Genomic DNA, 15,350 nt, shown 5'->3' with positions numbered 1-15,350 from the left:
TTTATTATTTTCCACTAACCCTACCACCCTTCCCCTAATTGGAGTAAACAAATTAAATATATGTTCCTTCTTTATTATTTTCCACTAACCCTACCACCCCCTCCCCTAATTGGAGTAAACTAATTAAATATATGTTCCTTCTTTATTATTTTCCACTAACCCTACCACCCCCTCCCCTAATTGGAGTAAACTAATGGACAACAATACTTAGGTTTCTACTTATAAATACTATATACATTTTACAGACAGTATATTTTACATTAGTTATATTTTGTTTGTTTTTAGTCCCAGCCTTCAGCTACACTCAACCCCTCCCTTCTATCTCTGAAGTTTTGATTTCTAGCTGCCATACACATATTTTCCACTGTGCTGTTTCACAAAAGTTCTGAACCTTTCTATTCTCATAGTTTCTACAGATTGAAAATTAAAGATAAATATTTTTGCTAAGAGTAGTATTATATTATTGGTCGATTGACTATGACTTTTCAAATCACCCAACAGTGCTTTTTGCAGAGTTACAGTGGGGGAAAAAAGTATTTAGTCAGCCACCAATTGTGCAAGTTCTCCCACTTAAAAAGATGAGAGAGGACTGTAATTTTCATCATAGGTACACGTCAACTATGACAGACAAAATAAGAAAGAAAAATCCAGAAAATCACATTGTAGGATTTTTTATGAATTTATTTGCAAATTATGGTGGAGAACAAGTATTTGATACACTGCAGATTTTGCAGGTTTTCCTACTTACAAAGCATGTAGAGGTCTGTAATTTTTATCATAGGTACACTTCAACTGTGAGAGACGGAATCTAAAACAAAAATCCAGAAAATCACATTGTATGATTTTTAAGTAATTAATTTGCATTTTATTGCATGACATAAGTATTTGATACATCAGAAAAGCAGAACTTAATATTTGGTACAGAAACCTTTGTTTGCAATTACAGAGATCATACGTTTCCTGTAGGTCTTGACCAGGTTTGCACACACTGCAGCAGGGATTTTGGCCCACTCCTCCATACAGACCTTCTCCAGATCCTTCAGGTTTCGGGGCTGTCGCTGGGCAATACGGACTTTCAGCTCCCTCCAAAGATTTTCTATTGGGTTCAGGTCTGGAGACTGGCTAGGCCACTCCAGGACCTTGAGATGCTTCTTACGGAGCCACTCCTTAGTTGCCCTGGCTGTGTGTTTTGGGTCGTTGTCATGCTGGAAGACCCAGCCACGACCTATCTTCAATGCTCTTACTGAGGGAAGGAGGTTGTTGGCCAAGATCTCGCGATACATGGCCCCATCCATCCTCCCCTCAATACGGTGCAGTCGTTCTGTCCCCTTTGCAGAAAAGCATCCCCAAAGAATGATGTTTCCACCTCCATGCTTCACGGTTGGGATGGTGTTCTTGGGGTTGTACTCATCCTTCTTCTTCCTCCAAACACGGCGAGTGGAGTTTAGACCAAAAACCTCTATTTTTGTCTCATCAGAACACATTAAATTCTCCCATTCCTCCTCTGGATCATCCAGATGGTCATTGGCAAACTTCAGACGGTCCTGGACATGCGCTGGCTTGAGCAGGGGGACCTTGCGTGCGCTGCAGGATTTTAATCCATGACGGCGTAGTGTGTTGCTAATGGTTTTCTTTGAGACTGTGGTCCCAGCTCTCTTCAGGTCATTGACCAGGTCCTGCCGTGTAGTTCTGGGCTGATCCCTCACCTTCCTCATGATCATTGATGCCCCACGAGGTGAGATCTTGCATGGAGCCCCAGACCGAGGGTGATTGACCGTCATCTTGAACTTCTTCCATTTTCTAATAATTGCGCCAACAGTTGTTGCCTTCTCACCAAGCTGCTTGCCTATTGTCCTGTAGCCCACCCCAGCCTTGTGCAGGTCTACAATTTTATCCCTGATGTCCTTACACAGCTCTCTGGTCTTGGCCATTGTGGAGAGGTTGGAGTCTGTTTGATTGAGTGTGTGGACAGGTGTCTTTTATACAGGTAACGAGTTCAAACAGGTGCAGTTAATACAGGTAATGAGTGGAGAACAGGAGGGCTTCTTAAAGAAAAACTAACAGGTCTGTGAGAAACGGAATTCTTACTGGTTGGTAGGTGATCAAATACTTATGTCATGCAATAAAATGCAAATTAATTACTTAAAAATCATAAAATGTGATTTTCTGGATTTTTGTTTTAGATTCCGTATCTCACAGTTGAAGTGTACCTATGATAAAAATTACAGACCTCTACATGCTTTGTAAGTAGGAAAACCTGCAAAATCGGCAGTGTATTGAATACTTGTTCTCCCCACTGTATAAACTGGGTGGTTCGAGCCCTGAATGCTAATTGGCTGAAAGACGTGGTATATCAGACCATATACAGTGAGGGAAAAAATTATTTGATCCCCTGCTGATTTTGTATGTTTGCCCACTGACAAAGAAATGATCAGTCTATAATTTGAATGGTAGGTTTATTTGAACAGTGAGAGACAGAATAACAACAAAAAAATCCAGAAAAACACATGTCAAAAATGTTATAAATTGATTTGCATTTTAATGAGGGAAATAAGTATTTGACCCCTCTGCAAAACATGACTTAGTACTTGGTGGCAAAACCCTTGTTGGCAATCAGAGGTCAGACGTTTCTTATAGTTGGCCACCAGGTTTGCACACATCTCAGGAGGGATTTTGTCCTACTCCTCTTTGCAGATCTTCTTCAAGTCATTAAGGTTTCGAGGCTGACGTTTGGCAACTCGAACCTTCAGCTCCCTCCACAGATTTTCTATGGGATTAAGGTCTGGAGACTGGCTAGGCCACTCCAGGACCTTAATGAGCTTCTTCTTGAGCCACTCCTTTGTTGCCTTGGCCGTGTGTTTTGGGTCATTGTCATGCTGGAATACCCATCCACGACCCATTTTCAATGCCCTGGCTGAGGGAAGGAGGTTCTCACCCAAGATTTGACGGTACATGGCCCCGTCCATCGTCCCTTTGATGCAGTGAAGTTGTCCTGTCCCCTTAGCAGAAAAACACCCTCAAAGCATAATGTTTCCACCTCCATGTTTGACGGTGTTGATGGTGTTCTTGGGGTCATAGGCAGCATTCCTCCTCCTCCAAACACGGCGAGTTGAGTTGATGCCAAAGAGCTCGATTTTGGGCTCATCTGACCACAACACTTTCACCAAGTTCCTCTTTCAGAATCATTCAGATGTTCATTGGCAAACTTCAGACGGGCATGTATATGTCCTTTCTTGAGCAGGGGGACCTTGCGGGCGCTGCAGGATTTCAGTCCTTCACGGCGTAGTGTGTTACCAATTGTTTTCTTGGTGACTATGGTCCCAGCTGCCTTGAGATCATTGACAAGATCCTCCCGTGTAGTTCTGGGCTGATTCCTCACCGTTCTCATGATCATTGCAACTCCACGAGGTGAGATCTTGCATGGAGCCCAGGCCAAGGGAGATTTACATTTATTTTGTGATTCTTCCATTTGCGAATAATCGCACCAACTGTTGTCACCTTCTCACCAAGCTGCTTGGCGATGGTCTTGTAGCCCATTCCAGCCTTGTGTAGGTCTACAATCTTGTCCCTGACATCCTTGGAGAGCTCTTTGGTCTTGGCCATGGTGGAGAGTTCGGAATCTGATTGATTGATTGCTTCTGTGGACAGGTGTCTTTTATACAGGTAACAAGATGAGATTAGGAGCACTCCCTTTAAGAGTGTGCTCCTAATCTCAGCTCGTTACCTGTATAAAAGACACCTGGGAGACAGAAATCTTTCTGATTGAGAGGGGGTCAAATACTTATTTCCCTCATTAAAATGCAAATCAATTTATAACATTTTTGACATGCGTTTTTCTGGATTTTGTTGTTGTTATTCTGTCTCTCACTGTTCAAATAAACCTACCATTAAAATGATAGACTTATCATTTCTTTGTCAGTGGGCAAACTTACAAAATCAGCAGGGGATCAAATACTTTTTTCCCTCACTGTACCATGGGTATGACAAAACATTTCTTTTTACTGCTCTAATTACGTTAATGGTGTCTTATCAACAAACAGGCACCCTTTTTTCCAATCAGATTGATCAAATAATGGTCATACAAAAATGCCATTGCTAAATCTGCAGTTTGATAGGTATTTTAATATAAATATTTTTAACACAAAATAGCATTTGATTAATAAAATATTGAAATCAGTTGTCTTCCTCAAATGAAAGGGATGATGATGTAATTTTTGCGAGAGGGAGAGAATCTGATTTCTGGCTAAAAGGTGAGCCACCTTCGTGGCAACAGTTATCCCGAGTTGAACTCTGAATTTAGTTTACCTTGCCAACTCCTCTATTCCGCTTTGTAGTATACCCCTCAGCTGTTTGGTAGGTGAAAGGTGGAGGATGGAAGTTAAGCTAAAGTAAGGTGTAGGCTGAGGCATAGCTCAGTGTAACTGGAGAACCTGCACGGCTTCGACTGCAGTGTGAGTTCTTTCCCATACAAACATCTCTCTTTCTCGCTCTCTCAAAGCAAAACACACAAATTGAACTTTTCTAATTCACAGAGATGGCCATTTTCATTTTCTCTTTAAATGGCAAACATAAGAAGAGGCAAGTAAATACATTTTTTTTATACAATGGGTTACATTATGTAGTCTGTTAAATGGCAAAGTGTCATAGACTTACATCAACAAATCTTTGCTGAATAGAAACCTGGCTTTTTGGGCGTCATAACAAAACCATGGTAAGCTACATTTACTGTCCCTGCATCACTTTAAAAGAGAATTATCTTTTTCAATTTGGTTAGGAAACTTCAAACCCGGATTTGTTGACAAATGACCAAAGCCATTGAAGGAGGGCTTCTTTACAGTACACTCAATTATTTAGGGACCTCAAGCCCCCCCACCAAACTCATGTGCCTCTGCTTCATGTATTCTTTGAGTCTTGGAAATACCGGTCTCTGACATTCAAAAAAACAATGACACTCAGCATTCACATGATGGTTACAGGTGAAACATATACAGATGTTGAGATGTTTCTACAACTTGACTGGAGTCCACCTGTGGTAAATTCAATTGATTGGACATGATTTGGAAAGGCACACACCGGTCTATATAAGGTCCCACAGTTGACAGTGCATGTCAGAGCAAAAACCAAGCCATGAGATTGAAGGAATTGACCGTAGAGCTCTGAGACAGGATTGTGTCGAGGCACAGATCTGGGGAAGGGTACCAAAAAATGTCTGCAGCATTGAAGGTCCCCAAGAACACAGTGGCCTCCATTATTCTTAAACGGAAGAAGTTTGGAACCACCAAGACTCTTCCTAGAGCTAGCCGCACAGCCAAACTGAGCAATCGGGGGAGAAAGGCCTTGGTCAGGGAGGAGACCAAGAACCCGATGGTCAATCTGACAGAGCTCCTGAGTTCTTCTGTGGAAATGGGAGAATCTTCCAGAAGGACAACCATCTCTGCAGCACTCCACCAAAGGGGCCTTTATGGTACAGTGGCCAGACGGAAGCCACTCCTCAGTAAAAGGCACATGACAGCCCGCTTGGAGTTTGCCAAAAGGCACCTAAAGACTCTCAGACCATTAGAAACAAGATTCTCTGGTCTGACGAAACCAAAATTGAACTCTTTGGCCTGAATGCCAAGCCTCACGTCTGGAGGAAACCTGACACCATCCCTACGATGAAGCATGGTGGTGGTAGCATCATGCTGTGGGGATGTATTTCAGCGGCAGGGACTGGGAGACTAGTCAGGATCGAGGGAAAGCTGAACGGAGCAAAGTACAGAGAGATCCTTGATGAAAACCTGCGCTCAGGACCTCAGACTAGGGCGAAGGTTAAACACACAGACAAGACAACGCAGGAGTGGCTTCGGGACAAGTCTCTGAATGTCCTTGAGTGGCCCAGCCAGAGCCCGGACTTGAACCTGATCGAACATCTCTGAAGAGACCTGATAATAGCTGTGCAGCGACGCTCCCCATCCAACCTGACAAAACTTGAGGATCTGCAGAGAAGAATGGGAGAAACCCACCAAATACAGGTGTGCCAAGCTTGTAGCGTCATACCCAAGAAGACTCGAGGCTGTAATCGCTGCCAAAGGTGCTTCAACAAAGTCTTGAGTAAAGGGTCTGAATACTTATGTAAATGTGATATTTAAGGTTATTTTGAATAAATTCTAAAAAATTCTAAAAACCTGTTTTATCTTTGTCATTATGGGGTATTGTATGTAGATAGAATAAGGCTGTAACGTAACAAAAGTCAAGGGGTCTGAATACTTTCCTAATGCATTGTAAGTAGTAAGCTCATGTTCTCTGTCTACCTGATAGATAAAGAGAGTTTCAGAGAAAAACATGAACACTAGAGCTGGGGAATATGGACAAAAACCCATAGAACGATACGTTTATAACAGTAATGTGCACCTCCGTGACTTATTTATATTACCCTTAAAACTACTACTACTTTGAATGTCATAGCTTTCAACATACCCGTTAGCAATTGACCATATTAGCAGACCTATTTCATTTCAAACATCACATTTCTGTATAGGTAATTATTTATATTTACTGATATCCTCGGTAAGTGGTCGGTTCGGTCAGCACAATCATTTTCTGTTGATCATCCCCACTCTTATGAAAACAATATCGAACTGTGTAGCTGCACACATCCAACATTACCTTTTTAGAGGCTTGGAGGCCCCACAAACACTTTTTCTCTTCGGAATCACCTCAAACACACTCCTCAGGTGTTTACCTCCCCTCATGTCAATTGGGATGTTATTCCTCCTTGTCTACCCACCTAAAATCCCCGTTATGAGGATAAACACTAACTTCATAAACAGCAATCATTGTTCACGTTGCTGCTCCACAGCCAATGGGCTTGGTTTACTATAGAAGGTATGGCACTGTAGCTCATTCTAAATCACAGTTACCCACTCACACCTTATGGCAGTAAACACAAGTAACTGCTGCATGATTCGATTATTCCAAGCGTAATGTTTACACCTTTATCTTCTTTCAGGCCCTATTGAAGCCCAGGAGCATCAAAACATTGTGGGACTCAGAGTGAATCAACATTGATTTATAGTTATTTTCAAAAAAGCTCACAGGCAGGGAGAAAGAGGAACCTGAGCAATAGGAAAAACTTAAACAACAACAATAGGCCTTAGGAGGACAACAGATTGAGAGTAAACAGATGCTGAGTAAGCAGCTGAGCCCTATGGATGTTTCATACCAAATCATAACAATGCATAAATCATAGGGCAGCATGTAGCCTAGTGCTTAAGAGTGTTGGGCCAGTAACCGAAAAGTCGCTGGTTCGAATCCCTGAGCCGATTAGGTGAAAAATCTATCGATGTTCCCCTGAGCAAGGCACTTAACCCTAATTGCTCCTTTAAATCGATTTGGATAAGAGCATCTGCTAAATGTCTAAAATGTTTTAAAAAGATATAGTACATACCAGACTGATTACCCTATCATCAATGTTTCGGTGTAGCGACATTTCATGAAGCTCGCGTGATCAGTCTGGCTCTCAAAGCAGATGGTGAGGGGGTCGACCTTGAAAACAAGCCCAGCTGGGGTCATATTCTGATATTTGTTCGTTGTTGATACGAGTGTGTTTGTTTGCGCAGTTGGACTTAAAATGTAGGATAATGGGGCTGGTAGTCTGATCGGCCATACCTTGCAACAGTACTAAAATGGCAGAATAGGGAATGACAAATAGAAGATAGTGAGGGGTTTGACCTTGAAAAGACGTACAGCTGGTGATATTCAGTTTTCTGTTCATTGTTGATATAAGTGTTTGTTTGCGTCGGTGGAATTAAAATAAAGGGTACTGGGGTTGGTAGTCCGGTAGGCCATACTTTACAGCAGATTATGTATGTATTATCTACAGTATATACAGTCGTGGTCAAAAGTTTTGAGAATTACACAAGTATTGGTCTTCACAAAGTTTGCTGCTTCAGGGTTTTTAGATATTTTTGTCAGATGATTCTATGTTATACTGAAGTATAATTACAAGCATTCCATAAGTGTCAAAGGCTTTTATTGACAATTACATTAGGTTTATGCAAAGAGTCAATATTTGCAGTGTTGACCCTTCTTTTTCAAGACCTCTGCAATCCACCCTGGAATGCTGTCAATTAACTTCTGGGCCACATCCTGACTGATGGCAACCCATTCTTGCATAATCAATGCTTGGAGTTTGTCAGAATTTCTGGGGTTTTGTTTGTCCACTCGCCTCTTGAGGATCGACCACAAGTTCTCAATGGGATTAAGGTCTGGGGACCATTCACGGTCTCAGTTTCCTGGCCATGGACCCAAAATGTCGATGTTTTGTTCCCCGAGCCACTTAGTTATCACTTTTGCCTTATGGCAAGGTGCTCCATCATGCTGGAAAAGGCATTGGTCGTCACCAAACTGTTCTTGGATGGTTGGGAGAAGTTGCTCTCGGAGGATGTGTTGGTACCATTCTTTATTCATGGCTGTGTTCTTAGGCAAAATTGTGAGTGAGCCCACTCTCTTGGCTGAGAAGCAACCCCACACATGAATGGTCTCAGGATGCTTTACTGTTGGCATAACACAGGACTGATAGTAGTGCTCACCTTGTCTTCTCCGGACAAGCTTTTTTCCGGATGCCCCAAACAATCAGAAAGGGAATTAATCAGAGAAAATGACTACCTCAGCCCTCAGCAGTAAAATCCCTGTACCCTGAACATGACCTGTACGTCAAGGCGGAGAAATGTCTGTTCTTTCAAAAGTCTGTCTCCTTCCTAGGGCACCGCCTGTCCGCGTCAGGGGTGGAGATGGAGATTGACCACATTTCGGCCTTGTGTAATTGGCAGACTCCAACCACGGTTAAGGAGGTGCAGCGATTCTTAGGGTTTGCCAACTACTACCGGAGGTTTATCCGGGGCTTTGGTCAGGTAGCTGATCCCATTACCTCCTTGCTGAAGGGGGGACCAGTGCGACTGCAGTGGTCAGCCGAGGCGGACAGGGCGTTTGGTCACCTGAAGGACCTGTTTACCTCGGCTCCAGTGCTGGCTCATCCGGATCCCTCCTTAGCATTCACGGTAGAGGTAGACGCATCCGAGGCTGGGATAGGAGCTGTAATGTCTCAGCGCTCGGGTACGCCACCAAAACTCCGCCCCGTGCTTTCTTTTCGAAGAAGCTCAGCCCGGCGGAGCGCAACTATGATGTGGGGGACCGGGAGCTGTTAGCTGTGGTTAAAGCTCTGAAAGTGTGGAGGCATTGGCTTGAGGGGGCTAAACACCCTTTTCTCATTTTGACTGACCACCGCAATCTGGAGTACATCCGGGCGGCGAGGAGATTGAACCCTCGCCAGGCAAGGTGCGCCATGTTTTTCACTTGTTTTGTGTTCACCCTTTCATACAGACCAGGTTCCCAGAATGCTAAGGCAGACGCCCTGTCCCGACTGTATGACACAGAGGAGAGGTCCATTGAGCCCACTCCCATACTTCCGGCGTCGTGTCTGGTGGCACCGGTGGTGTGAGAGGTTGACGCGGACATCAAGCGGGCGTTACGTACAGAGCCCACTCCCCCCCAGTGTCCAGAGGGTCGTATGCACGTGCCGTTAGAGGTCCGCGATCGATTGATCTATTGGGCTCACACGTCACCCTCCTCTGGTCATCCTGGCATCGGTCGGACAGTGCACTTAGTGGGAAATACTGTTGGCCCACTTTAGCCAAGGACGTGAGGGTTTATGTTTCCTCCTGCTCGGTGTGCGCTCAGTGTAAGGCACCTAGATACCTGCCCAGAGGTAAATTACAAACCCTACCCGTTCCACAACGGCCGTGGTCCCACCTATCGGTGGCTTTTGTTACGGACCTTCCCCCGTCTCAAGGGAACACCACAATCCTGGTCGTTGTGGATTGGTTTTCTAAGTCCTGCCGTCTCATTCCTATGCCCAGTCTCCCTACGGCCCTACAGACTGCGGAGGCCCTATTTACACATGTCTTCCGGCACTACGGGGTACCTGAGGATATAGTGTCTGATTGGGGTTCCCAGTTCACCTCAAAGGTCTGGAGGGCGTTCATGGAACGTCTGGTGGTCTCGGTCAGCCTTACTTCAGGGTTTCCCCCCCAGAGTAATGGGCAGGTGGAAAGAGTAAACCAGGATGTGGGTAGGTTTCTGCGGTCCTATTGCCAGGACCGGCCGGGGGAGTGGTCGGTTTTCATCCCCTGGGCAGAGATGGCCCAAAATTCCCTCCGCCACTCCTCCACTAACCTTTCTCCATTTCAGTGTGTATTAGGTTATCAGCCGGTCCTGGCACCATGGAATCAGAGCCAGATCGAGGCATCTGCGGTGGATGAATGGTTTCGGCGCTCGGAGGAGACCTGGAACGCTGGCCATGTATGCCTGCAATGGGCCATCAGGCGACAAAAGGCGAGCACCGACCGCCACCGCAGTGAGGCGTATGCACCGGGGGACCGGGTCTAGCTCTCGACCCGAAACCTGCCCTTTGTCTGCCCTGCCGGAAGCTGGGTCGGCGGTTTGTGGGGCCATTTAAAGTCCTGAGGATATTGAACGAGGTTTGTTATAGGTTACAGCTTCCTCCTGAGTATCGTATTAACCCCTCGTTCCATGTCTCTCTCCTCAGACCGGTGGTAGCTGGTCCACTCCAGGAGTCTGAGATACGGGAGGTTCCTCCGCCCCCACTGGACATCGAGGGGGCACCGGCGTACTCGGTCCGTTCCATCCTGGATTTGAGGCATCGGGTGGGGGGCCTGCAGTATCTCGTGGAGTGTGAGGGTTACGGTCCAGAGGAACGGTGCTGGGTCCCTAGGAGGGACATCCTCGATCCCTCCATGTTGAGGGATTTCCACCGTCGTCATCCGACTTGCCCTGCGCCGCGTCCTCCTGGCCGTCCCCGAGGCCGGTGTCGGCGCACGGCTGGAGCCGCGCGTCAAGGGGGGTGTACTGTAACAGATTCAGCCGAGGCTGCTCCTCCTACTTGCTCGGGCAGGCTTTGGTGTTCGTCGTCACCGGAGTACTAGCTGCCACCGATCTATGTTTCTGTGTTCTACTTGTTTTGTCTTCATTGTACACACCTGGTTCCCATTATGTCTATGTTTTATTTCCTATTTAACCCTCTGGCTCCCACTGTGTTGTGTGCGTGTTTGTTCATGTTTGGTTGTCGTCTGGTGAGCGGGTTTGTTCCTCCCTGCATGGAGGTTATGTTATTTACGTTACCTACGAGTAAAGTACGTTTTCGATTAGCTCTGTGTCCTGCGCCTGACTTCGTCCTACCGCATCACACTGACTGCCTGACAAGATCAGGGTTGGGTTATAAAAAAATATACTTTGAACATCCCACGGAGCACAACAAACATGCCAAGAGAGGGCCACCCACCAAAACTCACGGACCAGGCAAGGACGGCATTAATCAGAGAGGCAACAAAGAGACCAAAGATAACCCTTTGGAGTATCTGTCCATAGGACCACTTTAAGCCGTACACTCCACAGAGCTGGGCTCTGAGACTAAAATTGAGCTTTTTGGCCATCAAAGAAAATGTCTGGCGCAAACCCAACACCTCTCATCACCCCAAGAACACCATCCTGCTGTGGGGATGTTTTTCCATCGGCAGGGCCTGGCAAACTGGTCAGAATTGAAGGAATGATGGATGGCGCTAAATACAGGGAAATTCTTGAGGGAAACCGGTTTCAGTCTTCCAGAGATTTGAGACTGGGACGGAGGTTCACCTTCCAGCAGGACAATGACCCTAAGCATACTGCTAAAGCAACACTTGAGTGGTTTAAGGGGAAACATTTAAATGTCTTGGAATGGCCTAGTCAAAGCCCAGACCTCAATCCAATTGAGAATGTGTGTTATGAATTAAAGATTGCTGTACACCAGCGGAACCCATCCAACTTGAAGGAGCTGGAGCAGTTTTGCCTTGAAGAATGGGCAAAAATCCCAGTGGCTAGATGTGCCAAGCTTATAGAGACATACCACAAGAGACTTGCAGCTGTAATTGCTGCAAAAGGTGGCTCTACAAAGTATTGACTTTGGGGGGGTGAATAGTTATGCACGCTCAAATTTCCTGTTTTTTTTGTGTCTTATTTCTTGTTTGTTTCACAAGAAAATGTATTTTACATCTTCAAAGTGGTAGGCATGTTGTGTAAATAAAATGATACAAACCCCGCCAAAAAATCAATTTTAATTCCAGGTTGTACGGTAACAAAATAGGAAAAATGCCAAGGGGGGTGAATACTTTCACAAGCTACTGTACAGCTTATTCAAGACTGTCTCAAAATACAACACTGCCCCTTTAAGACATCAAAAAGCTGTTTACCTGACTCGCTTTTCAAAGATGGCTAGAAATGCACACATTCTGTGCTCTTGTTGGAAGCAACCACTCCCCCATTGTTGACTAGAAATTAGCTATAACTGGGCTAATAACTCACTAACTAGCAAACGATATGAACAAATGTGCTTAAGTGGCTACATGGAGCTCGCGCTTTGATCTCAAAACAAGCACATCTACTCACGACAGCTAACACTGAAGCCTAAACACAGTCCAGTTCAAAGTGAATGGCACAGACCCATATATGGCAATGGCTATTTGAATATAGGCCGAATGCAACTCTGATTGGTTATGGTGCACCGGTCATGCTCCCAGGTGATTTTATGATAACTACTGTAAATATTGATCACATTCCTTGTGTATGGTCATATATTTCAATACACTGAATGTTGATATTGTGAACCTATGTTATATATTTTCTGTTATTTCCTGTTTCTGGAAGTGATGTCACTGAGTGCTGCCCCTATATATAGGACCTTCCACTCCCACCTGGGATATGGATGCCTGATGAAGACCTAAGGTTCGAAACATTATAATAGCATGATCAGCATTTTTTATTTATTTATTTATTTCACCTTTATTTAACCAGGTAAACCAGTTGAGAACAAGTTCTCATTTACAACTGCGACCTGGCCAAGATAAAGCAAAGCAGTGCGATAAAAACAACAACACAGAGTTACATATGGGGTAAATTGTGCAGCGTTGTGCAGCGTTTTCCTTTATATTTTTCATGAATTCACCTACAACTCCAGCACCTGCTAAACATACCTGGATGGGCGTATGTTCTTCAGCTTTTGTTCATGCAATAGAATCCTACTCCAATGCGCTCTGCCTACAAGACAATCTCTTGCAAAGTTAGTTTTGTTTCAGTATGTTACATTGAAAGTGGCTAATACTGAGTTAATTCGATCACAATTCCAACAGTTGAGCAAAACGTTGATAGTGTTAACTAAAGGGGATAACTCTAGAAAGTTGAGTGAAGTTCAATCTAGTGCTTCTCTGCGCGGGCTGATATTTATTCTGCGCGGCAGTCCGAGGGGAGCTGCATGCCCACGGCTTAGCGGGAATATTGGTAGTAGGTGCCAGGCACAAGAACTACAACGCTGCTGGGTTTTTCACGCTCAACAGTTTACTGTGTGTATCAAGAATGGTCCACCACCCAAAGGACAGCATTGGAGTCAAGATGGGCCCTGTGGAATGCTTTCAACACCTTTTAGAGTCCATGCCCTGATGAATTGAGGCAGGTCTGAGTGCAAAAGGGGGTGCGACTCAATATAAGAAAGGTGTTCCTAATGTTTTGTACACTCAGTGTATATGTATCAAAAGAAACTCACACACACTGCACTTTCTAAGTCTCACGTATTTACTTTGCTAACGTTTCAACCGTTCTGCCTTCATCACAGCATTTGCACAAACGTTAGCACAATAAAAACAAATGAAATACTTTTAATTCAAACTAATGAAAAACAAATTTAAGAAACTTAATACGACTATAATATATTCTGAAAAGCAGTGGAGTGAAACTTTAAGACCCACCCAGGAAGGTCCCAGTGAATCCGAGAGCCAGGAAGCTGGTGACCACCAAGATAGAGCCCAGGGCCATGAGAGCTGCCCCCGCGTAGAACACCTCTGGGCTGGCCATCACCTCCCACCTCGCCTGGGCCTTCATCGCCACGGTCATACTGGAGAGAGGGAAGGGGCGTGGGGGAGGAGAAGGTGGTGGGAGGGGAGGATTGAGGGATAGGAAGAGAAAGGTGGAATAGATGGGGAGAGGTAAAGGTGCAGATGGAGAGGAGGAAAAGAGGAGATGAAAGAACATAGAGAATAGAAGGGAGAAGAGAGAAGGAGAGGAAGAATAGAGGAGCAGGGGAGGAAGAACAGAGGAGAAGAGGGAAAGGGGAGATAAGGTTAGAAATAAGCAGGCAGGCAGCATTGTTTTTGTTAACAATCATACATATGAAACAGGAGAGATGATTCAACATGTATGCCAATGAAGTACACAAAGCTGGCCTAGTTTCTTAAGGTCAACGCATTACTGAAATGAAACGTGGGGAAATGTTTTGTTGAGAAGAGCAAACACAAACTATTTAAACTATTTATCTGATAATGATGGCGAAAAGTAAACTTTCCCAGGGATTTAGATTGAAAAACACAGATACTGTGTATACTCTAAGCCCTCTGCACGTAATACCCATAACATGTTTAGAGTTTCATGATAAATGATCAGGGAACACCAGCGATATAACGGAGAAAGATATTGATTTCATTTTATTTATACTGTAAAACTTTGAAGGACTCCCAACTTAACCCATGATCTGATAGGAAAAGTTTCCCATGACTTTATTTGGTTGTGATTTCTTTGCTGTTGTCATGGACACTATGCAACAAGCTCTCACAGTCTCTCTTCAGAATTAGACCTTCATCCACTTTTTCCAAACAAGAGATTTCGAAGTGCTCCAAACGTCAAAGTTAAACGTTAAGTTTAGGCACTCATTCTGAATGGTTAAGGTAAGGGTTAAGGTTTGGAATATGGTTAAAACAAAAAATGTAAAAGCAGTGTCCATGACTGGGATCATAGGATTACGCCCATCCACCACCCCCATCCACAACGCCCTAGCAAAACCCAAGCCTATTTGATGGTAATAGCGCTCACTGTTGCCCCTATTGACCAGTTTTGAATGCATTTCCCGACATCCTCAGGACATGGATAGCCACCAAATTCGACGTCAATCTTGAACGATCTCCCTGAGTTTATGTTAACCAGACAGAATTTAAAGTTGACATTCATTTTTGTAGTTATTTTCACACACACAACAACAAAAAATATGTTGCACATTCAACTGGTGCAAAAATAATGAACAATGACCAATGAAAATGACAGTACCAGAGAATTACAAAAACAGTGAGTCACTCCTCCCCTCCCATCTCATTCCCAGCTGCCACAGTGGGTCTTCAGTGTTCCTACCAGGTCACCAGCACCCACACACAATGCCTGGTAGTCTGCCGTTGAAGTTGAATGTAATGCTACAGAAATGTGCGAATCACAACAAAGACCCT

The 15,350-nt window shown here is 44.5% G+C and overlaps 1 protein-coding gene across 3 annotated transcripts in view; it reads right to left on the bottom strand.

Annotated features, from left to right (window-relative positions):
* Positions 1–15,350, bottom strand: part of pemt (phosphatidylethanolamine N-methyltransferase) — a 108,862-nt gene that overhangs the window by 35,362 nt on the left and 58,150 nt on the right. For all 3 annotated transcript variants that reach the window (XM_041864627.1, XM_041864738.1, XM_041864704.1), the window contains exon 4: positions 13,830–13,975. In XM_041864627.1, the coding sequence (XP_041720561.1) occupies positions 13,830–13,975 (146 nt within the window). The remainder of the gene's footprint in view (positions 1–13,829; positions 13,976–15,350) is intronic.

The sequence above is a fragment of the Coregonus clupeaformis genome, chromosome 1, assembly GCF_020615455.1.
Source record: "Coregonus clupeaformis isolate EN_2021a chromosome 1, ASM2061545v1, whole genome shotgun sequence".
Taxonomy (NCBI): Eukaryota; Metazoa; Chordata; class Actinopteri; order Salmoniformes; family Salmonidae; genus Coregonus; species Coregonus clupeaformis.
This window is presented reverse-complemented; position numbering and strand designations above follow the sequence as displayed.